At 37.8% G+C, this 27,509-nt stretch overlaps 1 protein-coding gene across 2 annotated transcripts in view; it reads left to right on the top strand.

The window, feature by feature from the left end:
* Positions 1–27,291, top strand: part of CSE1L (chromosome segregation 1 like) — a 36,169-nt gene extending 8,878 nt beyond the window's left edge. For both annotated transcript variants that reach the window (XM_055438698.2, XM_055438705.2), the window contains exons 2-25: positions 618–713; positions 3,128–3,270; positions 5,755–5,856; positions 5,930–6,075; positions 6,403–6,493; positions 8,289–8,396; positions 9,837–9,929; positions 12,077–12,244; positions 12,350–12,479; positions 13,302–13,367; positions 13,774–13,976; positions 14,412–14,496; positions 15,728–15,789; positions 17,702–17,838; positions 18,940–19,043; positions 20,722–20,819; positions 21,945–22,095; positions 22,242–22,450; positions 22,824–22,921; positions 23,023–23,108; positions 23,627–23,708; positions 24,904–25,050; positions 26,182–26,413; positions 27,073–27,291. In XM_055438698.2, coding sequence (XP_055294673.1) covers positions 623–713; positions 3,128–3,270; positions 5,755–5,856; positions 5,930–6,075; positions 6,403–6,493; positions 8,289–8,396; positions 9,837–9,929; positions 12,077–12,244; positions 12,350–12,479; positions 13,302–13,367; positions 13,774–13,976; positions 14,412–14,496; positions 15,728–15,789; positions 17,702–17,838; positions 18,940–19,043; positions 20,722–20,819; positions 21,945–22,095; positions 22,242–22,450; positions 22,824–22,921; positions 23,023–23,108; positions 23,627–23,708; positions 24,904–25,050; positions 26,182–26,413; positions 27,073–27,162 — 2,922 coding nt within the window. In that variant the 5' untranslated portion in view covers positions 618–622 and the 3' untranslated portion in view covers positions 27,163–27,291. The remainder of the gene's footprint in view (positions 1–617; positions 714–3,127; positions 3,271–5,754; positions 5,857–5,929; positions 6,076–6,402; positions 6,494–8,288; positions 8,397–9,836; positions 9,930–12,076; positions 12,245–12,349; positions 12,480–13,301; positions 13,368–13,773; positions 13,977–14,411; positions 14,497–15,727; positions 15,790–17,701; positions 17,839–18,939; positions 19,044–20,721; positions 20,820–21,944; positions 22,096–22,241; positions 22,451–22,823; positions 22,922–23,022; positions 23,109–23,626; positions 23,709–24,903; positions 25,051–26,181; positions 26,414–27,072) is intronic.
* The last annotated feature ends 218 nt before the right edge of the window (positions 27,292–27,509 follow it).

Here is a 27,509-nt window from a genome sequence, read left to right as displayed (position 1 = left end):
ATCCTTTATCAGATACAATTTGGGAATATTTTCTCGTATTTAGTATGTTGCCTTTTCATTTTGTTGATGGTTTGCTTTGCTACGCAGACATTTTTAGTTTGATGTCATTCCACTTGTTTATTTTTGCTTTGACTTAGCTTTTGTGTGGAAAGTTGCTTTTTAATTACAACCGCAGCTGTCATCTTATGAACCCCAAAATTATCTTCCCAGGTGCAAGTTCTCAGTATGTAGTTTGTTGTCAGTACCTATGGCTGCATGTTGTACACAAAAGAATTTAGTTTCTTTAATCTCAGAACTCAATGGGATCCTTATTTTACTGCTTAAAATTTTTAGTTTTTCATTGTGGGTTTTTTTTAAAAATCTGATAATTCGTATTTTTAACCTTTAGTTTGTGATATGTTTTTTCTTCTGTATCTCAAAATTGTCTCATCACTGATTCAAAAAAGCCCTTCTTCTGGAACCTTGTCTTGGCTAAGAATAAAGCTTATAGGCAATACCCAGAGCATATCAAGTAGATGACTTTCAGAGAGAGGCACATCGATAATGTAAAATGATTCTCTTATGTGAATTTCTGTGTCTTCATGTGATTAATTGCCCAAACCTCATTTTTGTTTTAGGCTTAATGGCAATGGAGCTCAGTGATGCAAATTTGCAAACACTAACAGAATATTTAAAGAAGACTCTTGATCCTGATCCTGCCATCAGGCGTCCAGGTAAAGTGAATAAGTATTCTTTTGTGGTTGATGTATTCTTAAAGGATAGGTGAGAGAAACCTTTGTGTAATCTGTTTGTAAATTTTTATTTTATTTTTATTTTTGTTATTTCTTATGTTTTTATTTTTATTGGAGGCTAATTATTTTACAATATTATATTGGTTGGTTTTGCCATACTGTATATTTTTAAAAAGAGAGTAACACTTGGATTCTTAGGCATAGTTTATTTTTCATTTTCTTGCCTAAAGTGTTTAGATGGCTGCTTACAGTTGGTGTAACATATGGTAGTGGGATTTTTCCTTCTTGTCTGTTTGTTGTGTTTTTGTTTCTTGAGTAAAATAACTTTTATCCCTTTTGGGATAAAAAGGACTAGGAAGTTTAGGATGCTTTGTTCGTTGACCTCCCTGAAAATCCCTACACGTTCCTATTTTAGAGATACAATAATCAGAGCATAGAGGTACGAGTTAACTGCCTTAAAAGTGATTAAGTGAGTGAAACTACGTAATCCCCATGTTGGGTTTGATTAATATTTTAAGGCCTAGGGTTCCTCCCCTTCTTCGCCCATATTTGACCAATTTTCATTAGTGATTTAGTGTAAGCTTAAAATTGCAAACTTGAATGCCCGTAGGAGTTGCACATGAAGATAAAATGTGGTGGGGGGGTGCAGGCTGCGGGGCTGCCTTGGTTAAGGGGCAGATATTAATATTTGGAACCATCTAACTCAGGGGATTCAAACCAGTCTTGCAAGATCAAATTTCCAGCTTTGCTTGAAAAATAAGGATACTTATATGAAGCGTTCTCATTTTTAAATGATAGTGATTAACTTCAGAAACTTTTGAAATAACACACAAACCAAACAAACAACTTCTGGGGGCCACATGTGTCTTGTGGGTAGTAAGCTGATGATCCTTGTTGTAAGCCATATTAACCAGAAATGCTCTTAATGTGCTTCTTCAGAATTTACTGGTGTGCATTTTCATAAAGAGGGTTTTGGAAGCACTCCATGAAGACCCAGATGAATGTGTGTACATATGTGTGTATACTATATATAATAAATAAAATTATTTGTTATTTACATGTTAATGCATCCATCCTAGTCTAGAAAGGACTTTGTGATTTCTGTGAGGGAAAATTGTGATTTTCTTGTTAGTGCATAAAGAAGTAATTTATTCTTGGATAAAAGGAAATTAATGGTTCTAGTCTTAGACTTCCCCCAGAAAGCCTCTGCCAACACTGTTTAATGAGAATTATTTTTAATAACTGTGTCTTTGTAAGGTGGAGGTGCTGTTGTTTTATGAATCCAGGACAAAATATAGGAATAAATTGATGTTTCTGAGAAGAGTTGCAGCCATATGTTTCACAGGGATTGCCAGGTGTGAAATATTGACCAACTAAATATTGAAGCAACCAAAGTCTTCTATAAAATCATATAAACCATAGTGTGTCCCCTCTTGAAAAATTTTTTCAGTTCAGCATTCTTTGTCTTTCAAGAAACACATGGTAGACACAAAGCAGGGAGGGTTTGAGGGTGGAAGTTAAACTCTGGGACTCAATTCAGAAAGAAGGTGTTAAATCATACTAAATTGTAGAATAATAGATGCTAACCGCTGACCTTTTCAGTAAATATTGAAACCTTGGACTGGATGCTGCCTTAGGAAGCTTAAGATAGGAAAGATTGGAAGTGCTATAAATCATCATGGTCTGGTCTGTAAACCCAGGAGATTTATTATCCCTAACAGTAGTATGAGTTTAAAATATATGAATAAAATCTTTGTATAAGGTTATTGCTGATATTAGAAATGTTTAGTTTGAAAAGAATCCTGAGGGCTAGTAGGATAGAGTAAGGACTGGACTAAAACTTTATCAGTGTGCAGTCCACTAGCTGTGTGACCTTTGACGAGCTGACTAACCACAGTGCCTTGTGGTCACAGTGAGGGTCAGACTGCCTACTGCTCTAGGTAGCAGTGACAGTGTAACACATGTGAGTCAGGCATCAGACCCGTATGATTAATAGTAATGTATATTAAACTGAATCAACAAATTTAATCGTAATCACAGTCCTATAAAAGTAATGTTACTACCATTACTAATAGTACAAATAATAATCCTTCTGGAACAAGACAGGGTATATGACTTTTTTGCCCTGAGGTCACTTAATCTCTCTGAAAAGCAGATTCTCCTTCACATGAGGTGATCATCTGATCAGGCCACTTCATAGGTTTGTGAGATGAGTTAATGGATGGTAAAGTGATCTGAAAACTGAGATACTATATAAATTTAGTATAACATCATGTACAATCCTAATCTTGCCATTTGTTGATGCTTCAGTCAGAAATGTACGTAGTTCACATATGCATACAGTCTTAAGATTTGGTTTTAATAATACATCTTCTAACATGGGGATTGTTTTCCAGCTGAGAAGTTTCTTGAATCTGTAGAAGGAAATCAGAACTACCCATTGTTGCTGTTAACATTACTAGAGAAGTCCCAGGATAATGTTATTAAAGTGTGTGCCTCTGTAACATTCAAGAACTATATTAAAAGAAATTGGAGAATTGTAAGTATTTTGTGAGTACCTAGTTTAAGACCCTGCATGTTTAAAAGATTTATGTGTGCAGTGTTCCTGAGTGATTCAGACACAGATTAAAGGTAAAAAACAGGACCCTCCTCCCCAAGTATTAAAAAGTCAAACCCAAAAACATACAAAAAGTATAAAAATACCATAACCAAGTGAGATTTATCCCAAATATCCATGGCTGTTTCAGCATTCAAAAACCTGTAGACTGAGAAAGGTAAGTCATATTATTATTTCAATAGGTGTAGAAAAAGCCTATGTCAAAGTCCAGCATCTATTCATGGTTAAAAACTCAGTAGATTTGGAATAGAGGGGTCTTTCTTGGCATGATAAAGACTATGAAAAAGCGATAACTAATATACATAATGGTGAAAAACTTTAAACCTTCGCAGTAAGATCAGGTGCAAAACAAGGATTGTCCTCTCGCCACTCCTTTGCAATACTTTGTTGGAGGCCCTTGATAATGCAGTAAGTAAAGGAGTATGCCATTTGAAAAGAAAAATCTTTTTAAAACTGTCTTTGTTCACAGAAAGTTCCCGTTTTATTTAAATTCATATTGATTAAGTCAACTTCATACCCCAAGCTGCTCGAGGGAATGAGACTTTGTTTTAACCTCCAATTTGTGTTGTTTTGATTTGTTTTTTTTGTTTGGTCACGCCCTGTAGCATGTGGGATCTTAGGGATCAAACCCATGCCTCCTGAATTGGGAGCATGGAGTCTTAACTACTGGACCAAGAGGGAAGTCCCATGGGTGAAATTTAACTTTAGCTCTCTGCTGAAGAGACATTATGTGGAAAGTTACACAGTCTAAATGATTAATTGAAGCAGTTTCTATTGTGGACAAGGAAAAATTACATAAAGCTGGAAAAAACACATTTTACATATATATATATAATGTGTATAATGCATTTGAAGTTTTTGATAAGGGATTTGTCGTATGTCTTGGATATGGAAATATTTTCTAATGACAAGGTGAATCTTAATATGCTGCAAGTTTAATGGGGACTTTCCAGGTGGCTCAGTGGTAAAGAACCTGCCTGCTGAGCAGGAGATGCGGGTTCGATCCCTGGATCAGAAAGATCCTCTGGAGAAGGAAATGGCAGCCCGCTGCAGTATTCTTGCCTGGGAAATCCCATGGACAGGGGCTTGGCCGGCTACAATCCATGGGATCACAAAGAGTCAGACATGACTTAGTGACTAAACTGTACCACTCCAAGGTGAATCTTATTGTGCTATAAGTTTAATGATCAGTATAAAATTAAACATTGAGAAACAGAAAGGGATATTTTCCCTACCTTAGCTTTTGACAGAGGTTCTAAAATTGGGAGTGATTTTGCCCATCTGGGGATATTTAGAGACTTTTTGGTTGTCACGGGGGGTGGGGGGTGTTTCTGACAACTCGTGGGAAGAAGCCAAGGATACTGGTAACCATCCTACAGTGCGTAAGAAAGACCCCCACAACCAAGATTTATCCGACCCGAAATGTCAGTAATGGCACCGGTGAGGTAACCCTGGGTTAGGATAAAGAAAAAGGGTATGTTTTTAGTAATAATAGTTATCACATTTAGAAGGTATTAAAGTTGACAGAAATGGTCAGTTTTTCTAAAAAACCAGCTTGACATCTGCTTATTCACTGAGAGTCTTTTTTCTTCATTCCATAAAAATAGAATACTGTTCTTAAACTTGTGTAGTCAAGTGTTCTCACATGTGAAGAAATGAGTTGAATTTTAGAATGTTTAAAAATCCACGTGTCTACTTGTAGACATTCGAGCCCCCTCTGTCTTGATTTATAAAACTAGTGAGACTCAGAATCTCTTTGGGTGATATAGTCCTGGTTGCATTTGAACTGGTAACAGTCAAGAAGTTTTCACTGACAAGACCTTTCTTTAACTTAAGGTAATGATCAAATTGAGGATGAATATGGGTTAAGTAGTATATACCTTGGAGAAGGAAATGGCAACCCACTCCAGTGTTCTTGCCTGGAGAATCCCAGAGACGGGGGAGCCTGGTGGTCTGCCATCTATGGGGTCGCGCAGAATTGGACACGACTGAAGCGACTTAGCAGCAGCAGCAGCAGCATATACCTATGGAGAAGGCAATGACAACCCTCTCCAGTGTTCTTGCCTGGAGAGTCTCAGGGACGGGGGATCCCGGTGGTCTGCCGTCTATGGGGTTGCACAGAGTCGGACACGACTGAAGTGACTTAGCAGCAGCATATACCTATGAAGATTTTAACCATGTTTTGATTAATTATCATATAGAACTGAGATTCTCAATTGACATCGGAGACTCAGAGAAGCTGATTATTAAAGGAATCTGTTACCCATTCATACAGAAGAAAGGCCCTGTCTTCCTCTTGTTTTTCTTAGGAAACCAGGAAATGAGAAATGGTTCTGTTTTATCTACAAACACGTACAGTCATGGATATGAATTTATGTTACTTGCTCATTAATGTTTTGCTTTTAGGTTGAAGATGAACCAAATAAAATTTGTGAAGCCGACAGAGTAGCTATTAAAGCTAACATAGTGCACTTGATGCTTAGCAGCCCGGAGCAAATTCAGAAGCAGGTATGTGAGGTCCTGCTTGTTAGGGGGCTTGTTTGTAGAAGTTTCATCTAATTAATCTCTTCCCTGCCCCCAGTTAAGTGATGCCATTAGCATTATTGGCAGAGAAGATTTCCCTCAGAAATGGCCTGACTTGTTGACCGAAATGGTGAATCGCTTTCAGAGTGGAGATTTCCATGTTATTAACGGAGTCCTTCGTACAGCACATTCTTTATTTAAAAGGTATTGATATGTCAAAATTTTTAAAATACTTTTTTCAGGTGTTTTTGCTTGTGTGTATTTTTGTGACTATTGTCATTCTTTTATGATAATTCTAGAATAGGAACATAAGCCTCTCAATTCCTTATCATGTTTGTTTCTTATCAAGTGTAAGATGTTTATTTCATACTGCCCTATTACTTGCAAAATACCTGGCCTTGATAAATTGTGCTTGAATTCCCTTTTTATTTCAGAAAGCTGTCTAGCCATAGATTTTTGTCTGATCTAGCCTTGAAGACCTAAAGTCAGTTAGCAAAAATTTGTGAATTTACCTAACACTGATTTTTTTAGATATCGCCATGAATTTAAGTCAAACGAGTTATGGACTGAAATTAAACTTGTTCTGGATGCCTTTGCTTTGCCTTTGACGAATCTATTTAAGGTATGCAATAACATTTTGGTGGTATTTTTTAGTTACTTAATATTTTAAAGCACTTCAATATTTGTATAAATTTTAAGAGATTGCTTTGAAAGCTTATTTGATAGGTCATGGTTTAGTGCAACATTTCTTTTGAAAATTTTCAAACCTATATCTAAATAGAGACGATGGTATAATGAATTCCCGTGTATTGACTGCACAAGTTTCATGTGACGAGTTGACTCACTGGAAAAGACCCTGATGCTGGGAAAGGTTGGGGGTGGGAGGAGAAGGGGACGACCGAGAATGAGATGGCTGGATGGCATCACCGACTCTGTGGACATGAGTTTGAGTGAACTCAGGGAGTTGGTGATGGACAGGGAGGCCCGGCATGCTGTGATTCATGGGGTCGCGGAGAGTCGGACACGACTGAGCGACTGAACTGAACTGACTGCACAAGTTTAACAAGTTACTAGCATTTTGTTTCTTTTTACTTCGTTTTATCTTTTTGATTTTGTATGAATAGTTAAAAGCAAATCCCGGCATCATATTATTTCACTCAAGTATTTGTGTATCTCTAAAGGAATAGGTACACCATCATATAGTACATAAGCAACTTCCCTAAACATGTTCTTCATCTTTCTGAGAATCCGTTAAGATTGAAAAAGATGTAATGTCAACCTTTTGTCTTCCCCTGATAAGGAAAGAGGAGTTTGGTCTCACAAACAATAAAAAGAGCCAGGCCTCAATAGTTTTTCTAACTCGAGAAAAGCTGCTCATTTCCTGTTTCAAAAAGAAAAGGTGGTGTGATTGTCACAACTTCTAAATTATAGAGTATACACAGAATTTTTCATGGTTAGGATATATTACTGATAGTACATTCTTATTTTCAAAAATAAAATTGAACAAAATGTGATCATTTTTTTTCACCTGTTGGATTGGCAGAGATTTCTTATTTCTTTTCAGTGAGGTTAAAAGTTTTACCCAGGAACAGGTAGAACTGGTGGGGTGGGGGGGCCTTTTAGCCAGAGTGCACTGAAGCGAACACTCGTGTCCTCCCTGTTGGATTATAAATGGTACTGGCTTTCTGGAGTTTGACACTTCAGTTAGAGAACCATAATATTCGTATTTCCTGACTCCAGGATATAGTTAGCAACATTTGTTGTGTGTGTTTTACTTAATAGATGTGCACGAATTACCAAGACCTTTTATGTATATTTTCTCATTTGATATATATTGGATAGGTATTACTCTTAATTACAGATAAGGAGATGGGGCTTTGAAATAACTTAACTCAGAGTCATGCTCATTGTGAGTAAGAGTCTGGGTTGTATCTAGATCTGTCTGGCTTCCAAAACCCTTACTGTCAGCATACCATTCTGCATTGGTAATATAGTTCTAGAATCTCAAACTCAGAAAACTAGAAGTGTGTGCACAAAGTTTTGTAGATAAATTTGTTTATTGCAGTTAGAATAACAAATAGTAGCAAACAACCGAAAGGACAGGTTGCAGGAAATTAGGAACGCATATGAAGACATTTAATAGTCTTAACATTTAATAGTTACATATATACACAAGAAGAATAGAAGGATCTAGCCCAAAATGTTGGACTTTGCAGTAGTGCTATTATGGACAGTTTAAAAATATATACTTTAAAGTATTTTTCAAAAATCTTAAATGAGTGCACACTACTATTTAAAAGCCAAATTTTGGAGAGGCGATATAAATATTGAATTGGCCAAAAGGTTCAGCATAGTACAAGGCTTTTTCACTAAGGTTTATGATACACTAAAGCCATTTTCCTAACTTCTTTTCCAAGGCCACTATTGAACTCTGCAGCACCCATGCAAATGATGCCTCTGCTCTGAGGATTCTTTTTTCTTCCCTGATCCTAATCTCAAAACTGTTCTACAGTTTGAACTTTCAGGTAAGTTTTATTTCTTGGTTTTGGTTCTTACTCTTTGATGTCAAACGTAAAATTTTTCACTTGATAAAGACTTCTTTGCTAGCACTGATTTCACCTCCTGCCCAAAGAATAAGTATTAGTTGTTTTGTTTTCTGATTCCCCCCACTTTTTATCTACAAACTGTGTTCTATTTTATAGCAGTTCCTAGACATGCTAGTGGGTGGATGTTTCATAGGGAAAAGTAGCATTCTCTTAGTCTAGTAAGTTAGGGAAACCCCACATCCTAAATGACTGTTGGGGTGTCATCCTGTATTCTGTTTTATTGAAGACACATAGGACATTCCCAGGCCTTCCTCTTGTTCATTTAAGTGGGTATTGACACTGGGGGAACCGTGTTTTGATTAGAGGCCTCCAGCTAGGTAATACCAATAAAAGCTTATAGCTTTTAATGGAAGCATGTTTGGGAGACAAAACAGTGAAGAAGCAGGCTTGGGAAAGTTTAAGAACCAGAACCTCTGTGTTTCACAGGAAACACAGCCGCAATCTTACAGTAGAAAATGCCTGGTCACCCTGTTGCTAGTGAGGTAGTGGCTCCAGTCATTGTTTCTGTTCTTGAGTCATTACTTTAAATAAGAGTCAGGGCTTCAGGACAAGAAGGAAGTCTTACTGGTACAGATTCCTATACTGAGATTTAAGAGGAAGGATGTGGCCTTTTCGTTGACTTTAGCCAGAGCCAAGTACCAGACTTAATCCTCCCAACATTACTCCCTCACAGTGGTAGGGACAGCATTCCTAAAAGGAATAGATAGAATGAATAGGAGATGAATAACACAAAATGCCATACCTTCATTCGTGTCCAGCTGGACAGCAATTTGAGAAATTCTTAAAGGATACCACTGGTTTTGTTATTTTTTTTAAACACCTTTGAATTCTACTTCCTAGAAGTCAGGTAGAATGAGGTGCTTAATAATTTGTTAGTCACGGAAGCCTAAGAAGGAGGCATAATCTTTACCCTGGGGGATTATTCCTCATTAAGAGGGCAGTACTGTGCCACAGGAAATCAGTAACTGTATCAGCCAGTAAGCCTGACTTGGTGGTCATCTTAAAAAAAATTGCAGTAATTCTGAAAGGAAAAGAAATGTATTGGTAAGCATTGTGTTGTGTAAGAAAAGTCTTTAGCCTTAGCTTGACCTTAAAGGAATAAGTAGATTTACATTGGGACAGGAAACAGGTGGCATCATTTGTGATTGAAAGCTTATGGAGACAGACAAAATGGTTTACTAAGCTGCCAGACCCAGCTGGAGAAGCAGATTCTTGTCGAAGTAGATACTGGTTGACACAGCTGAGAAATGTGGACTTGAGTCTATAGGCATGTGGAAAACAATTGCCGTTGTGGGGAAAACTTATTGAAATATAATAATTATTTCAACCCAAAGTCTCAAGTCACCATTTATTCTTTAGGATCTCCCTGAATTTTTTGAAGATAATATGGAAACTTGGATGAACAATTTTCATACCCTCTTAACATTAGATAATAAGCTTCTACAAACTGATGTAAGTACTAGTTATTTCCTAAGTAGGCTTTTTTAAACTCAGAGTTATTTGAAATACAATATTAAATGTCAGTTGTATCTCAGTATTTTTAAATGTTAAAAGAATTATTTGAGTACCTCTGAGAATGATGCTAAAGCTGAAACTGCAATACTTTGGCCACCTCATGCGACGAGTTGACTCACTGGAAAAGACTGATGCTGGGAAAGGTTGGGGGCGGGAGGAGAAGGGGATGACGGAGAATGAGATGGCTGGATGGCATCACCGACTCTGTGGACATGAGTTTGAGTGAACTCCGGGAGTTGGTGATGGACAGGGAGGCCTGGCGTGCTGTGATTCATGGAGTCGCAGAGAGTCGGACATGACTGAGCGACTGAACTGAGAATATTGGAGGGAGGATAGTTAATTAATCTTCAGAAAAATGTGAGTTATTTGAGAACATTTAGCATTGTGGTTCCTTATAATTTATTTACTCTTGCATTGTTAATAGATAAAATTCTAAGAATGCAAGTAGAGTTTGATTATGTGGGATGTTGCACGTTTGATTATGATGTGCAGAATTACTCTTCTTGTAGTACTGACTTAGGTCATGATTTATAGGTAAGGCTACTTTATTACATTATTGAAAGTAAGTCTTCAAGAATATTCACATTGTGAGCATTTTATGAAATAGAAAATCACTTGTCATTGAAGATACTAAGAAAACTTAAACCTTTGTAATAACAGGCTCTCTTGGAAAAATCATCTACAGTGCGGGAAAGAGGGTACATGAGAGTTTGTAATGTGTGAAAATTTCTGATCTGGGTTTTGTAATAAGTGCTTTTCAACATAATAACGCTTCTTCTGTGTTACTCATTTGCTTATTATTACATTTATGATTTACCTTTCTCAGGAAACAAAAAATGTAAAAGGTGATATAATAAGAATACTTCAACACCAGATAAAAGTTACAATTGGTGATGCAAATCTGTTTGAAGAGTGGTGTACAGAGGGAGAATATTAATGTGGATATACAGCATGTTTTGCCTGAGATTTACAGAGAGGATGCAACCAAGAAAAGGGCTCCTAAAAAATAATTCCTTCAGTCCACTAGGGAGAAACCACTCCCTCAGAAAACAAGCTTGACTTCACACTTAGGTCTAAAGGAAGTTTCTCCCGTAGGATTCTTACAGGAGTTATTTTCCCCTTTAACTGTGTATAATCTGTGTGTAGCATCCCTGATGTTTATGCTGTGAGGAGCTGTACTGTTGATCTCTTCTCAGTTTGAGTTCTTTGGCCCATAATATAGCTCAAAAAGGGTCAGTGGATTGCTGCTAGATGTCTTAAGGATTATTATGTCAGTCACTGTCATGGTTGCAAGTGGGGCTGGCAGACTTTTCCTATACAGGTCCAGGCGTTTTGGACTTGGGTGCTATATGCTCAGCTCTGAAGTTATAGTTGAAAGCGGCCATGGGCAATACTATAAGTTGTATAAATGAAAACAGAATGAGTGTAGCTGGATTTTAATAAAACTGTACTTGAGAAATCAGGCAGCAGGTTGGCCCCTGCTTTAGGTGGTGGTTTAACATTTTACAGTAAACGTGAAAGTGTTACTGACTCAGTCACGTCCGACTCTTTGTGACCCCATGGACTGTACAGCCCACCTGGCTCCTCTGTCCATGGGATTCTCCAGGCAAGAATGCTGGAGTGGGTGACCATTCTCTTCTCCAGCATTTTATAACCAAGCTATCATTTGTGAGAATGTTACAGTATTAACCTATTGGGAAGAGAACGCATTTTAATATATTTGAAAATGAGAACCTTTTGAGAGATAGCAAGACTATGTTAGAAATGGAAGTGTGATATGATTGATGTTTATTACTCAGGTATTTTTAGGAATATATTTTCAATTTAATACATAAATATTTTGTAATTCAGCAACCAGAAGAAAGGGCTTTATTTAACTTGAAAACTTTTGATAACTGTTCTCATTGATGAATAAATAAGAAGTATTTTCATATTTTTTTTATTTGAAAGACCAGGTGAACAAATCTGCAGTGGCATAGATGTGTTTACAGCCCTTTGAATTTATAATTTTTGAAGAGTTCGGCTACTCTCCATGTTTATGGTAGCATTGAAGTTGTATGTTTGAGTTTTCTGTTTTCTCTTAGGATGAAGAGGAAGCAGGCTTACTGGAGCTCTTAAAATCCCAGATTTGTGATAATGCTGCACTTTATGCACAAAAATACGACGAAGAATTTCAACGGTACCTGCCTCGTTTTGTCACAGCCATCTGGAATTTACTAGTTACAACAGGTCAAGAGGTTAAATATGACTTGGTAAGATGATGGTGGCGACAAATAATTAAGGCATCCCCTCCCTCCCCCATGAAGTAAATGGTTCAGTTTGCTCTTAAAAATGCTTATTTTTGTGTTTTATTCCAGTTGGTAAGTAATGCAATTCAGTTTCTGGCTTCAGTTTGTGAGAGACCTCACTATAAGAATCTCTTTGAGGACCAGAACACGCTGACAAGTATCTGTGAAAAGGTTATTGTGCCTAACATGGAATTTAGAGGTAATTGTGGAAAGTTTTATCAGGAAATTAATTAAAAGCTCATTTTTTAAGAGTATGTTAGTGGCAGTTTAAGAATTTAAGAAGTCTTCTCTGTGTTGCTTTTTGTAACAAATTCAGTCTACTTTTTATTGGATTTAGTATTTAACCAAAGCAGAAGCTGTTTTTGAACAGCTGACTTGAGACTAGAAGTGATTGATAACTTTTAAATACAGAATTGAAGCCCACCTAGTTCCTGATTTAAGGTTAAAATAGTCCTAAGAATCTACCTGTATAGAATGTCTTTCTTATGAGTAGGAAGAGCAGTCACTAGATCATTCAGTCTGGAACAGATTGAGGAAATAACAGTGTACCGGGGGGTTCTATTTCCTGTCCTTTTCATAAAACCGTATTTAAAGGACAGACTTTTATTCTGATACTGTCCTGCTTGTTTTGGTGTTGAAGTGACTTTTCTGAAATGATGGTGACGGTAGTGGTTAGGCGGTTGTTTAATGTCTTTACTTGTCAGAATAAAGAGCTGGCCTCCCTGTATTGATCTCCAGCACTTGTGAAAGTTGGTGATAAAGTGCAGTTCTGTGGACACTCACATTAAAACAGTGAGCCTGCCTCACAGCTGTGTAAATTACCTGTTACCTAAGCTTTCAGGGTAGCATTTACTGCTCTAAGAACAATTAATAAGAGTATGTGAAATAGTCATTGGTTGGGAAAGAACAGTTTGCTTATAAAACACCGTGGTTCCACATGCTCTTCTGCATACCCAACTGTAAAGCTAGAATGACTTGCCATGTCTTATGAGGTGATCTGAATGTCATCTTGCTTTTGCAGCTGCTGATGAAGAAGCCTTTGAAGATAATTCTGAGGAGTACATAAGAAGAGATCTGGAAGGATCTGGTATGTTGATTTTTAACTGTTGGTCCCTTAGGAACCAGTGTTAAAGTTGCTCTTTTTTGATAGATGGGGGAAGTAAGGGAGTCAGGGTAAGTGTGTCATTTCAGCTATCTTTTTCTAGAGAACGTTTTCCTGCTTTAACTTGTGCGTGGTAAAAAGCAGTGCTTATATGAGCTGAATCAAAGTATCAGATGTTGAATCATTTGTCTTCTCTTTTTTTATATACTTACTAGTATTTATCATACTATAATCTTTTAGTTTCATTATCATTGTTTGTGGGGAGAGAATTTTTTTACATTGTTTCTTGTTGCTTATAGCTATCAGATGGCAATTTGTTTTCTTATAAACTTGATCAGTTGGTTGGTGGTTGCTTCTTTCTCCCATGGTATATTTCCCTTTGGTTTTTTAGATATTGATACTAGACGCAGGGCTGCTTGTGATCTAGTTCGAGGATTATGCAAGTTTTTTGAGGGACCCGTGACAGGAATCTTCTCTGGTTATGTTAATTCCATGCTGCAGGAATATGCCAAAAATCCATCTGTCAACTGGAAACACAAAGATGCAGCCATTTACCTGGTGACATCTTTGGCATCGAAAGCCCAAACCCAGAAGGTGACTCTCTTCATTATATTTCTGTTTCCAAAACATAGTTGTCCTTTAACACAGAAGTCAAAAAAAGTGATATATTTCTGGTTATATAGCTTACTCTGCTAGAAAATGTGTTCTGATTAGAATTCATAGTCTCCAGAAGCGACTTTATATTGATGTATTAATTACATGTTTTTCATAGACCAAAGTATAGATGGTATACTTGTTTCTTTAGGTGAGACTCAGTATAGGAGACTTACTAAGCTTAAATATAGCTGTTCTTTAATTTAGAGACGTTTCTTTATTATCTGTTAAACCCAGTCTTATTTTATACATGAGCAGTTTATGTTTTAAAGTATTTATCTCCGTCTTTAACCTGGTTTTCTGAAGCTGCCTAAATTTCGATTGTGGTAGGTTTATGCAGATAGTTCATGTTCCTGTTATGAATTTGTTTTTCAGCACGGGATTACACAAGCAAATGAGCTTGTCAACCTGACTGAGTTCTTCGTGAATCACATTCTCCCTGATTTAAAATCAGCTAATGGTGAGTTTTGTGAAATGTTTTTAATACAACTTAGAGTGTACCTATAATTCTTATGTGCACTGTTATTTTAGACTACAAAATGAATGCTGTTGTGGTTCTGTATCATTCATGATACTGAAAACGGTGGCTCCTATCCTTGCAGTTACTTCTGTTGGATAAAATTTCAAACGGTTGCCTTAGATCTTGCCCAGGTGAAATTAACTTTCCCTAAAGAAAACGTTGCTTATATTAAGAAGGAAAATAGGAATAAGTGAGACTGAATTGTCACTCAGCTTTGTTATCCTAATAATTTCACACTAGAAATCATACTTTGGTTTTTGTTCTCCTTCTCATTAAAAAAAAAAAAGAACTCTTGGGAATTCCCTGGCAGTCAAGGGGTTGCGACTCTGTGCTTCACTGCTGAGGTCCCGGGTTCAATACTTGATCAAGGAATTAAGATCTCATAACATGGCCAAAAATAAAACTTAAAATGAAATCATGAAAATGGAAGTAAATTTGAAGCTGCTGCTGCTAAGTCATGTCAGTCGTGTCCAACTCTGTGTGACCCCATAGACGGCAGCCCACCAGGCTCTCCGTCCCTGGGATTCTCCAGGCAAGAACACTGGAGTGGGTTGCCATTTCCTTCTCCAATGCATGAAAGTGAAAAGTGAAAGTTAAATCGCTCAGTCGTGTCAAATTTGAAGCACTTGAGACTGATAGATGCTCAGGATACTTTCATATGTTTATGAAAGTATGTTAATCAGCATAGATATACAGATGTAAAGTTGTGGAAATTTTAGTCACTAAGAACAGTAGGGATAACATGAAGAACTTGTGTGTTACTATCATTGAGCCTCATAAGTCTTTGACAGTTGGCCAATATTAGTGTACTTACTTAGTGTACTTCCCACTGCTCGTGTAAGCTCATCATTTAGAGATACTTAACTCCTGATTCAGAATAGCTTCAGTTCTGGGAAGATACTGTCATTATTTCCCGTGGCCCAAATCATTTTTGTTCAATTACATAAGTAACATGTTCCTTTGTAGTGAAAATTAAAGGTAAAGGTGAAAAAAGTAAAATTATTCATAAACTTACCAGAATTAATAGTTGTGTGGTAGATCATTATATAATTAACTAAGCTTTAATTACTTGACATTTGCTTAGCAGAACCATGTTTTTAAAATCTGATAATATTGTGACTGATTTGAGAGTAACAGTTAAATAACTGTGACTTTTTGTTTCTTTTAATAGTAAATGAGTTTCCTGTTCTTAAAGCTGATGGCATCAAGTACATTATGATTTTTAGGAATCAGGTAAGTAGCTTTTCATTTATATGTTACACGCCACTTACTCTCTTAAGAGCTTTACTGTATACCAACTTCTCTTCTACTGTGCAGTCATATTTGATATTCACATCTGACAAAATTAACAATATCTCCTTAAGGACCTAGGATACTAGGCCTTGATTAATTTTTCACGGTTTCTCAAAAATACTGTTTTCACATTGCTTATGGTTGATATGTCTCATGTCCCTTAGTTTACAACAGAGGGGTCCTTCCCCTTTCCTACGCCTTTTTTTTTTTTTTTTTCCTTAAGAAACCAGTCACTTAACTTGTTGAGTTTCTCATTCTACCTTTGGCTGATTCCATCCTCAGTGGTATAATTTACCTCTTGTTCCTCTGTTCCCTGTATTTCTAATGTGAAGTTAAGAATGATGATCACATTTTTTTATTTGAGTTGGAGGTAACCTTAATTCACCAGAATTCACCATTTTTAAATGTATACTTGTGTGGTTTTCAATATGTTTATTCTTTTGCACAACCAACATTACTGCCTCATAGATTAATTAATTACCAGTTTGAATGGGGAAAATGGGATACACTTTATAAGTTCAAAGTAGTGAGTTTGGTGCCTTACCAACCTCCAGAAGACAAGTGGGATTTTTTTTTTTTACTTTCTAGTGTCATCTTTGGCCAGTAGGGGCCCCATTATGTAGGGTTTCGTATCTTCTTTTTTTTTTTTTTTTTAATTGGAGGATAATTGCTTTATAACTTGTGTTGGTTTCTGATGTACATCAACATAAATCAGCCATAGGTATACATGTGTCCCTTCTTGACATAAATTTAGTAACTTTTTAGCAGCTTCTTTTCTTTCATATATGACACTATTTCAGGTTCATCTTGTATATTTCCTGTCCCAGACCTGAATTTTTTGCTACCCTTGAAGGTGAGAAATGTTATTTAGAGACCATAATCTGATTCTTTTTCATGAAGAGAGCCGGGAAATAAATAATACCAATATTATCACCAAAGTAATACTGTTGAGTGCCATTTGATTTCTTTGTGTATCTTATATCCTTAGCATATTATCCTGTTGGATGGATAGTCAAGAAATAACTGTTTAAAACAACTTAAAATTATTCTGCATTTTTGCCACTAACTTGATAAATAATTTGATTCATACTTTGTGGGGTTTTGTTTTTTGGTGGGAGGCCTGAGAAAGGTTACATGCCCCCAAAGTCAGGCACGGTACATTCAGAACGGTCTAGCTTTCCTCCCTGTTCCTTCTCTTTTCCTAAAGATAACCATTTTTTTTTTTTTTTTACTGAGTTTTGGTTTATGTTTCCATTATTTAATTTTTAAAATATAACCTAAAATTGTCCTATATCTGTTTATATATTTCCCGCTTTCCTACACAGAAGAGAGTATGCTAAACACAGTTTTTCTCCGTTTTTCTTTTTGGGCTGCACCACATGGCTTGTGGGATCTTAGATATTCTAAAGTTTTAGAAGTTTTTAATGAAGAGCAGTATGGTTTTATTTATGCCTCTCCTCTCCACTTTGTTTTTTAAAGAAGAAAAAGTGAGGCACAAAGAGCTTGAGTGATTTTTCTAAGAAACTTGCTAGTGGCAAGTATAGAAGAATTAAATCAGTCTGCTTCTCCATGATTTTTTTTTACCCCTAAAGTCATAGTTTCTTGCTCAAACCTAGAGAATTGGTTGGAAAAGTGAATGTGAGTTGAACAGTTGCGTGGAGGAAGAAATTTTGATTTCTCACCCGTATCATACCATCTCCATTATAATAGTAGCTGGAAATTAGAGTCAGATTCTAACTGATCTCTCAAATTAGGTTCTAACTTTCTAGAGTCAGCAAAGCACTCTCTTCCAATTGGCTTTTACTCAAAGATGGCATCAGTGAGTTATGGTATATATATTGTTTTTTTTCAGGTACCAAAAGAGCATCTTTTAGTCTCTATTCCCCTCTTAATCAGTCATCTTCAGGCTGAAAGTATTGTTGTTCATACTTACGCAGCACATGCTCTTGAGAGACTATTTACTATGAGAGGGCCTAACAGTGCCACTCTGTAAGTATTTGATGTGTATATTCTTTCATCTTGGGCTGGAATCATCGGTACTGGTTAGAGATAGCTCAGTGTGTTCATAATTTCATTAGAAGTTAGAAAAATAAATGTGACTATTTCACTCATTTATACTATGTCTCATTCTAAAAGGATTTGAGACTGCATGCCAGAGTAGCTGTGTTATGACAGTAAAGTTAAGTGGAGGAGATTGGAGCAAAGGGAAATAACTGGGGTGTGAGGTAAATAAAGAGAGGTTTGTCAGAGGATCCTGTATAGTAAAGAAAGTCAGGAATTTTATGTGGAATCCTCTAGCAGCCAAGGCAAAGAGAGAAACTTGATGGGTTATAATGTCCATAATGTCTATGAGATTAAAATGGTTATTCAGAAGGCATCTCAGAAGTAGGCCTTGGTTAAGGGAATACTGTGTAGTAGCCCTTTGACCTGGCTGTTCTTGTCATCTTACTTAGTGCTGAGACAAGACACAGCTGAGTGAAAGTAATTCTCTGGGGTTCAAGGTAGTGGCTCTTGAGACCTATTCCAAGGATAAAAAGAAGGGGATTGGATGGTCTGCATGCCTTTCAGGCCTTTCTTCAACAGTGTTATTTCTTGAAAACTGAGCTTTGGGTTAGAGATGGAAAGCATTCTGGGTTCTTTTCTTCATCAAGAACTTGGAGTCTAGACATACTCAGTGGCTAGTTAAGAGTTAAAAGGTTACCCTTTGAGGTGAGTTAAGACAGTCTTCAGGCTCAGGATTTATGCAGAAAAGAGTTCTGAACTTGCTCCACCTCCTGGAAAGCTAGATGAACAAGAGTCCAAATTCCATTCTCAGCGTTGACGGGTATAAACTAGTGATGACCTCAGCAGTTTAGACAATGTTGGGTTTGCCTGGTTTGGGGTTTGTTCAGTTGTGTTTGGTCTCAGACATGCCTTCTCAGGAAATTAACGTGAGCATATGTAAAAGAAATCTTTTCCTAAGCCATGTACCAATTGTCTGTGGTGGGAGATGGCTCGCTTTATGCCAAGTGTGATTTAGTAGTTGCCAAGGATATTCCAGAGTGACACTCAAGAGTTGATGGTGACTGAAAGCTGTTTTTCCATCTATAGCTTTACAGCTGCAGAAATTGCACCGTTTGTTGAGATTCTGCTAACAAACCTTTTCAAAGCTCTCACACTTCCTGGCTCTTCAGAAAATGAATATATTATGAAAGGTAGGCTATTTCCCTGGTATACAGACTCTTAAGTATCTAATCTCATAGACTGCAGGGGTGGTTAACACTGAGTTTTAGTTCAGGTTATATTGAGAATTTGACAGGTTTAGATACATTTAAATGAAAAATACTACTGTTAACAGTGTTTTCGGAGAAAGTTTTACCCTAACTTGATACAGAACTCTTATTAAAGAAAAGGTGTCAAACTCCCTTTTTCTTCTCCTTGACTGACATTCTCGAGGGCAGAGATGAGCTGGGACTACATTTATTGACAGCATGCTCTGCTAGGTCTTGGCATGGAACCTGGGTGTGTCTGATGGACCCCACACAGATCTGCTTCATAGACACCACTGCTGAGGAAGCAGGCAGCTAGCGGTAGGCATCTGTGCTGTGTTAGGGGAGTGTCTTAGTAACAGTTCTGGGCCATTCCAAGAGTCCAGCACAGTTTATATGACACATAGGAAATGCTTTGGAGAAGGAAATGGCAACCCACTCCAGTATTCTTGCCTAGGGAATCCCGTGGACAGAGGAGCCTGGTGGGCTGCCATCCATAGGGTCGCACGGTCGAACACGACTGAAGTGACTGAGCAGCAGCAGGAAATGCTTTTCAAAGAAGCTGTTCCCAGTGCCTCTGGCTTGGTGGGTCAGAACCCTTAGGTGGATGGGTGGGTGGGTGTGCATGTGTTTCTGTTTGTAAGTGTATATCTAGGTGTATTTGTGTTTTCAGCACTGCATTTCTCCCAACAGTGATGTGTAACTACTGTTGTTTAATGTCCATTTTTTGAGGCAGCCGACTGGTCTGTGGTCTTCATTGCTGTGTTCCTAGGGTGTGCAGGAGCATGTATGTAGTAGGTAGCAGCTTCCCAGTAAAGAATGAATGCAGAGATTCTGTGCCAGCCCAGTGGAGGGACACTGATCCGTCCTGTAACCTCGGCTTTCTAGCAAGTGGTGTCTAAGCTGAGCTGCAGGATAGGGAGCACCTTAGCTACTTGGAGGGCGAACCTTTAGGATCACAGCGAAGTTTAGGAGAAAAGAGGATAACTTTCTGTCCTGTGCACCTGGCATATCATAGATGCTCTACTTAATAAACGTCTCTTCCATTTGTGTAGAAATAGCCACCATATAGTTTTAGCCTAATAATGTATTTATCTGCACTACCCAGTGTGTTTTGGGTGTCTGTTAATGAACAGTTAATTTCACAACATGGGCCGTCTATCACTTGATGTGTATATCTGGATTTTTCTCAGGCTCCTAGTCTCTTTTTTGTGGGAAGATAGGCAGGTGGCCATATGTTTTAGCTTGTGGTGGGCTATGATACCTCCAGCAGGCTGTAGGCAAATTCCATGCCACTGATTGCTGATGGGGGGCTCCCTTCCACTTGCTGTTCCCTGTGTCCATCCCCTGCTTCACTCACCTCCTCTTTACCTGCCTCTTTACTCACGCCATTATTTCTTACTGTCCCTTAAGCCTTCTAGAAATAACATAAATAAAGAAATTTTGTTGTCTGATTTTAAAAGAAAGGGAAATTTTAGATTATTTTTAAGTGTAGAGAGCTCTCTGAGGGTTGTTTCAGAGTCTTAAAATTTTACTTTATGAATCAGAAGACTTTTTTCTCCCCCTAACAAGTGTTGTTCTGAGGTTTAACTAAACTGTTTGTTTCTGCTCTTGTATTTTACAGCTATCATGAGAAGTTTTTCCCTCCTACAGGAAGCCATAATCCCCTACATCCCTACTCTCATCACTCAGCTCACACAGAAGCTATTAGCTGTTAGTAAGGTAACAGAGCCAGTTTTGAAAGTGTGGTTGCGTTTTAACCTAAATGCTTCAAACTGTTTGAGCCTCAGAACTCCTTGGCAATCAGTCGAACAGGGAAAGATCTATGAATTCTTCCTGACCAGCAGTTAATATATGATTCTGAAAGTGTGGGGTGACATAGATTGGAGACATGGCAGCAGTCACCTTTAACTGTAAGCTCAGAAACTTTGAAATGTTTTATTCTCACTTTAAAAAGTAACGTGTTCATTGAAGAGAATTGAGAAAGTACAAACGATCTGAAATAATCTTAGATGGAAGAGGTAGGCTTTGCCCCAAATGGACACAAAAGAGGCTATTCAGATTAATGTCCTTTTGTGTTCCTTCTTTCTGACTCATTTCCCCCAAAATAAAGTTCACTCCTTCTTTGATCAAAAATTTTACAGATATTTTGATCTGTATTTAAATATTAATGCCAAGTTTTAGAAAAGAAAAATTGGTTTAAAGCCAATAAAATTCATGTGTTATTGTTAATTATTCTTTTAAAAGGAGATGAAGTCCTAGGAAGTATTAGGGAGACTTTGAGAATAGTGATCATTTTTCCACTGAATCCTGGGTAAGCCTCCAGGGCCTACTTGGGTTTTGAGGGACTGAAAGAAAAGGGAAGTAAGGTCTCTCCACTTTCACCTGGCCCTGTGCTACACGCTCATCTTCAGGTCATCAACTTTATATGGTAGCCTTCAAAGGATTTTGGTTGAAAGAGAAAATTGAAAACCACTGGTTTGAAGGATTGCTACTGCACGTGTATGCATACTGAGGCCTGCAGAAGTTAAGATTTGCCTGAGGCCCCACACCAGGCCAGAGGCAGGGTCGGGCCCTGCACATCCCTGTTCGTCTCCTCCATCACTGTTAAAGTGACGGCTCTGGGGGAGCACACAGGCGTAACAAAGCTCCTTGTAGACACTGGGGGCTGAGGCTCATGCAGTCCCCTTCCTGTGCCTCTGAAGTATTTTTCATAAGTAGAACATCTACGCTTTTTCGTATAATTGGTGTTTTTTTCTTAATAGTGTTTTTAGTAAGGTTAAATGTGTTTTAGGTAGTGAATTAGATTATTAGACATAAGCTTTTTCTTTTTTTTTTTAATTTCAGAACCCAAGCAAACCTCACTTTAATCACTATATGTTTGAGGCAATATGTTTATCCATAAGAATAACTTGCAAGTCTAACCCTGCTGCTGTTGTAAATTTTGAGGAGGCTTTGTTTCTGGTGTTTACTGAAATTTTACAAAATGATGTACAAGGTAAGTAAAGAAAGTTATTTTCTTTCTGGTTGATTAAAAATTATTCAAGTGATTATAAAATGCAATCTGCCTAAGAGATAATGTGTCTTTTCTGTCAGAGCCATTAATTCTGAAGCTGAAAGCTCTGTTTTTACTTTTATCAACAGAATTTATTCCGTATGTCTTTCAAGTGATGTCTTTGCTTCTGGAAACACACAAAAATGACATCCCATCAACCTACATGGCCTTATTTCCTCATCTCCTTCAGCCAGTGCTTTGGGAAAGAGCAGGAAATATTCCTGCTCTAGTGAGGCTTCTCCAGGCATTCTTAGAACGAGGTTCAAATACAATAGCAAGTGCTGCAGCTGACAAAATTGTGAGTCAGATTTATTTTGATATAACTGATTTTTAAAATAACTGAGAAACTAGAGATGGCAGATTCTTTTTAATTTTTTTTTTAATTTCTTAAAATGAACTTACTATAAAGGGAATTAATTAGTAGAAAATGTTAACATACATTTTATTAGAACTAGGTATCCTTTAGTTATTTATCTCTTTGGTAGAAACTTAACATTCAGGGCTTATTATTTGGGATGTTTTTTCCTCTATACTTCCGAAGTAAGACAGAGAAAATGCTGTTTAGATAATTAGAGCATGCACTCTTTTCCAAAACAGATCACCTGTTTTACTTTCAGAATAATTAATCCTTGCCTCTTTAACTAATTATTATTTAATCTAATTTGTTGTAGCCTGGGTTACTAGGTGTCTTCCAGAAGCTGATTGCATCCAAAGCCAATGACCACCAAGGTTTTTATCTTCTAAATAGTATAATAGAGCACATGCCCCCGTGAGTATGAATACAGCTTCATTGTACATTTAATTGAGGATTCTGTTCGGGACTCAGAAAAATGCTGGATTTATTCTGTTGCTTTTTCTTCAATTCTTTAGTGAGTCAGTTGACCAATACAGGAAGCAAATCTTCATTCTTCTATTCCAAAGACTTCAGAATTCCAAAACAACAAAGTTTATCAAGAGTAAGTAAAAACATTTGAGTTATCCTACAGAAATTTTTTAATCATTTATAAATTATATATATAAAATATTTTAAGATGCTTCTATTCTCTAAACTAAGTCATTTTCAATATACTATGCTCCAAAGGTTAGTTTGTAAGTTGAAACATCAAAATATTTTTAATAGAAAAATCATAAATATAAATCAGAGAGAGACCATATGTAACCCTTTTGTCTCTGGTGGCTTAGATGGTAAAGAATCCGCCTGCAAATGCAGGAGGTGTGGGTTCAATCCCTGGATCAGGAAGATCCCCTGAAGAAGGAAATGGCAACCCACACCAGTATTCTTGCCTGGGAAATCCATGGACAGAGGAGCCTGGTGGGCTACAGTCCATGGGGTCGCACAGAGTCAGACATGACTGAGCGAGTAATGCTAAGTTGTTTTAAAAGGCCAGTATTGATGCCAAGCTATTTGGCAGACTTTGACTAAACTGCTTAATTGCAGTCCTCTGTATTGATATTCTGCATCTCCTTTCGACAGGTTTCTTAGTCTTTATTAATTTGTACTGTATAAAATACGGGGCGCTAGCACTGCAGGAAATCTTTGATGGTATACAACCAAAGTAAGTCTGCTTTTATTATTTATCACCCTGTTTTTAAAAACAAAGCATCTGACCTCTCAGTCTTTGTTTATAGATGACTGTGTAGATCTCGACTCAGCGATGGTGTCTTTGTGGTTTCCAAAATATTCTTGGGCTTGCGCTGTAAATAAGAAAATACCTGCAAACATTTTTCTAATTCCTAAGGGTCCCTGCCCCTACCCGCCGTATTCTTTACAGCCAGGGCTCTATGTTGTGTGAGATGTCTGGCATGTCTCCAGGAGCCTCCCTCTGTTAAGGCCAACAGTGGTTTTTCAAGTGAGAATAGTTTGGATCAGTGAAATTTTGCTCTTGACTTAGTATATATGCAATAAGAATGCAGTTAAGCAGCATTACCCATTTACTAGGGAAGGAAGGCAGGAAAGTAATGATAGAGAATAACTTCTTGGAGAAAAACTTTACAGATATCTGTAGTAAATCAAAAATAAAATCCAATTGATTGAAATGTGAAAATGAATTAACCTGAGAAGTACCAGAAAATGTTTTCTAGCTGTAGGAAGTCATGAGGAAAGGAGCAATTTCACTCAGTGCTAAATTAGCATGGTCTTTCCATAGAGCAAAAAATAGGCACTGTCCAGAGATCAGAATGTCCATGTGCCTTGATATTTACCATTTCCACTTCAAAGAATTTAATAAGATAAATTCTTAATAACAGAAGTATAAACTTAAGAATTTTATACCATGTAGAATTTTGGAAAATTTTGCAACAGTAATCATTGGCCAAATCATTTTAAAATACAGCCTTTAACATTCACATATTTAGAGGTATGTAAGCATAGAAAGTTGGAAAGTTTATAATCCAAAAATGTTAAAACTGGTTATTGCTGGATGGTGAGGTGATAGTGATTCTTTTTTCTTCTTATCTGTGCTCTGATTGTTAGTTTTTCAAAGATTTCTTGAGTAATCTAAAAAAAAGGTGCAAGACCAAAAAATGGCTCTAAAGATTTTCCTTGAGCACAGCTTAAGGTGTAGTATTCACAGAAGATGGTGGCAGTTGGTCAGAGTAGCGGTTTGATATTTTTAGGTCTCTTCCTTTCTGTTGACCAAAATTAGCAGCCTTTTTTTGTATTTTATTATATTCCTAAGGAGTCACTGATTGTAAATAAGTTAGACTACTGTAATTAAATATTGAGTGAATTTATTTTGCTTCGATTAACAGAATGTTTGGAATGGTTTTGGAAAAAATCATTATTCCTGAAATTCAGAAAGTGTCTGGAAATGTAGAGAAAAAGATTTGTGCTGTTGGGATAACCAAATTACTAACAGAATGTCCCCCGATGATGGACACAGAGTACACCAAACTATGGTGAGTACTCCATTCTGAAGTTTTGGGAAATTACAGTTTATTTCCCCTATGATGACAAAATTAACCAAGCTTATTCTCTTGGGGGCCAAGAGAATCGGATTTTGACTTCAGCACCCCCTATCGCTACCATCAAATCCAAGACATGACTTGTGGATTCTTCTGGGCCTAGAATTTGTTTCCTGATTAATTTATTTCTTTTGGCCATGCTTGCTGCTGCTGCTAAGTCACTTCAGTCGTGTCCGACTCTGTGTGACCCGATAGAAGGAAGCCCACCAGGCTCCCCCATCCCTAGGATTCTCCAGGCAAGAACACTGGAATGGGTTGCCATTTCCTTCTCCAATGTGTGAAAGTGAAGTCGCTCAGTCGTGTCCGACCCCTAGCGACCCCACGGACTGCAGCCTACCAGGCTCCTCCATCCATGGGATTTTCCAGGCAATAGTACTGGAGTGGCTTGCCATTGCCTTCTCCATTGGCCATGCTTAGCAGCATGTAAAAGCCTAGTTCCGCCAACCAGCGATCAAAATTGAGGCCCCTACAGTGGAAGTGTGGAGTTTTAACCACTGGACCACCAGGGAAGTTTGTGGGGGAATTCATGGACCCCTTAGAGAGACTGCTGAAAGTCCCTGGTCCAGGTGATCTCTAAGGCATTTACACAATCACTCCATTAAACTGGCTTCAGTCTTTAAAAGGAGAAACTGAATAGGCAGATCTTACATGCTGTGCTTGATGTCCAGCTCCATGACGACCTAGCTTTTCTTGACCCCTTGCCGCTCCCTTATGGTTTCAGTCAGGCAGCCTCTTCCATCAAATGGTCTGACAACTTGAAGCTTATTTCTTCTAACTTAGACCATTGAATCTCCTCAGTTTGACTTCACACTCATGGCCGTGTAACTTGCCTGGGTCACACAGCCAGCGCTGAGAGTTCTGGGCAGAGGACAGCGGCGTGCTGTGGCCCGGAGAGCTGAAGCATGCCTTCCAGTTAGAATCACTGGTGTCCAGCTTAATCTCAAGGACCCCTTACTCCTCCTCAGACTGCGAGTCTGTAGTTTTGTGTCTCTGAAGACATTGCTCCTTTATTAATAATTTAAATCTTCCTAGAGGTTACTTAAATCTTGTCATCTTCCAATCCAGGACTCCTTTATTACAGTCTCTGATTGGCCTATTCGAGTTACCTGAGGATGATACCATTCCTGATGAAGAACATTTTATTGATATAGAAGATACCCCAGGATACCAGACTGCGTTCTCACAGTTGGCATTTGCTGGGAAAAAGGAGCACGATCCTGTCGGTCAGATGGTGAACAACCCCAAAATTCACCTGGCACAGTCACTGCACAAGCTGTCCACTGCCTGTCCAGGAAGGGTAAGTGTCTCAGTTACCTCGGAGAACTCGAATCTTCTCTGAACTAATCTGAGTGACTCTCTCTCTGGGAGAGCACTGAGGGTAGTAGTCCTGGGGCCTGTTTTCCTTGTTCAGCACAGTCAGCCTCAGGCAGGTACAGTCAAGGTCTCTCTAAGGGATAGGCTCTTTTTTTCCTTTATGATTTGCAGATGATTTTAGGAGTAAAGACAAAGTGGAGGATAAAACCCTTGCCTAGAAATGTATTTATTTCCCAGAATGAAATAATCCTTCCATTTTTAAAATGGAGGTATTAATGTTTTTAAGTGCAACATATTCAGAAGTAACGGACCATAGAGTAGATCTAATAATGGCTTTATATTGCGTTAGCCAGAAACAGTCTTATAAATTTTGTCAGAAAATCTATATTTTCGATTGTTTTATTATGGAAAATTTAGAACATAACTTAGAAACTGTAATAAACACATACTTATTACAGACCTTCACTAAATAATTTGAGCGCAAGCCTTAGGCATCTTGTATTTCACCATGAGTACTTCCTTAGGCATCAGCAACCAGCGGGACTTGATGTAAGCAACCATAATACCCCTATCACACTGAACAATAAGACAGTGATTCCTGTGGGCCCACGGCTTAACATCTGTCATGTTTGCCATCTGTAGGTCCCCTCAATGGTGAGCACCAGCCTCAATGCAGAAGCGCTCCAGTATCTCCAAGGATACCTTCAGGCGGCTAGTGTGACGCTGCTTTGAACTGCCTTTTTTGAATTGGCTTAGTCCAGAATGGTTTCTGAGGACATCATGTAGACATCTGAGTACAGCTGCATTAAAGCAAAACGTGTTCTTTTTGAACTTGTCTATTAAATGTTGTTTTAAGCTGAACCTTGAGCAAATTAGTTTGTGTGATCGTAAATATAAGTGAGTGACTGTTTCAGTTTGCAGCTACAAAGACAAGTATTACTAGCTTAGTGTATGACATTGATTTGAGCATTTGCACTGTTTTGAATTCTGAAATTTTGACGGACACTGACTGTGGAGACGTGTTTTCTGTTACTGAGTCCTTTTGTTTCGAGGCTGTTGCCACTAGTGTTTCTCCTGTC

This window comes from Moschus berezovskii, chromosome 15, assembly GCF_049115385.1.
Source record: "Moschus berezovskii isolate FMDL1 chromosome 15, NW_MosBer_1.0, whole genome shotgun sequence".
In the NCBI taxonomy this organism is placed as follows: Eukaryota; Metazoa; Chordata; class Mammalia; order Artiodactyla; family Moschidae; genus Moschus; species Moschus berezovskii.
Note: the sequence above shows the minus strand (reverse complement) of the source record. Positions and strands in the feature narration are given on the sequence as shown.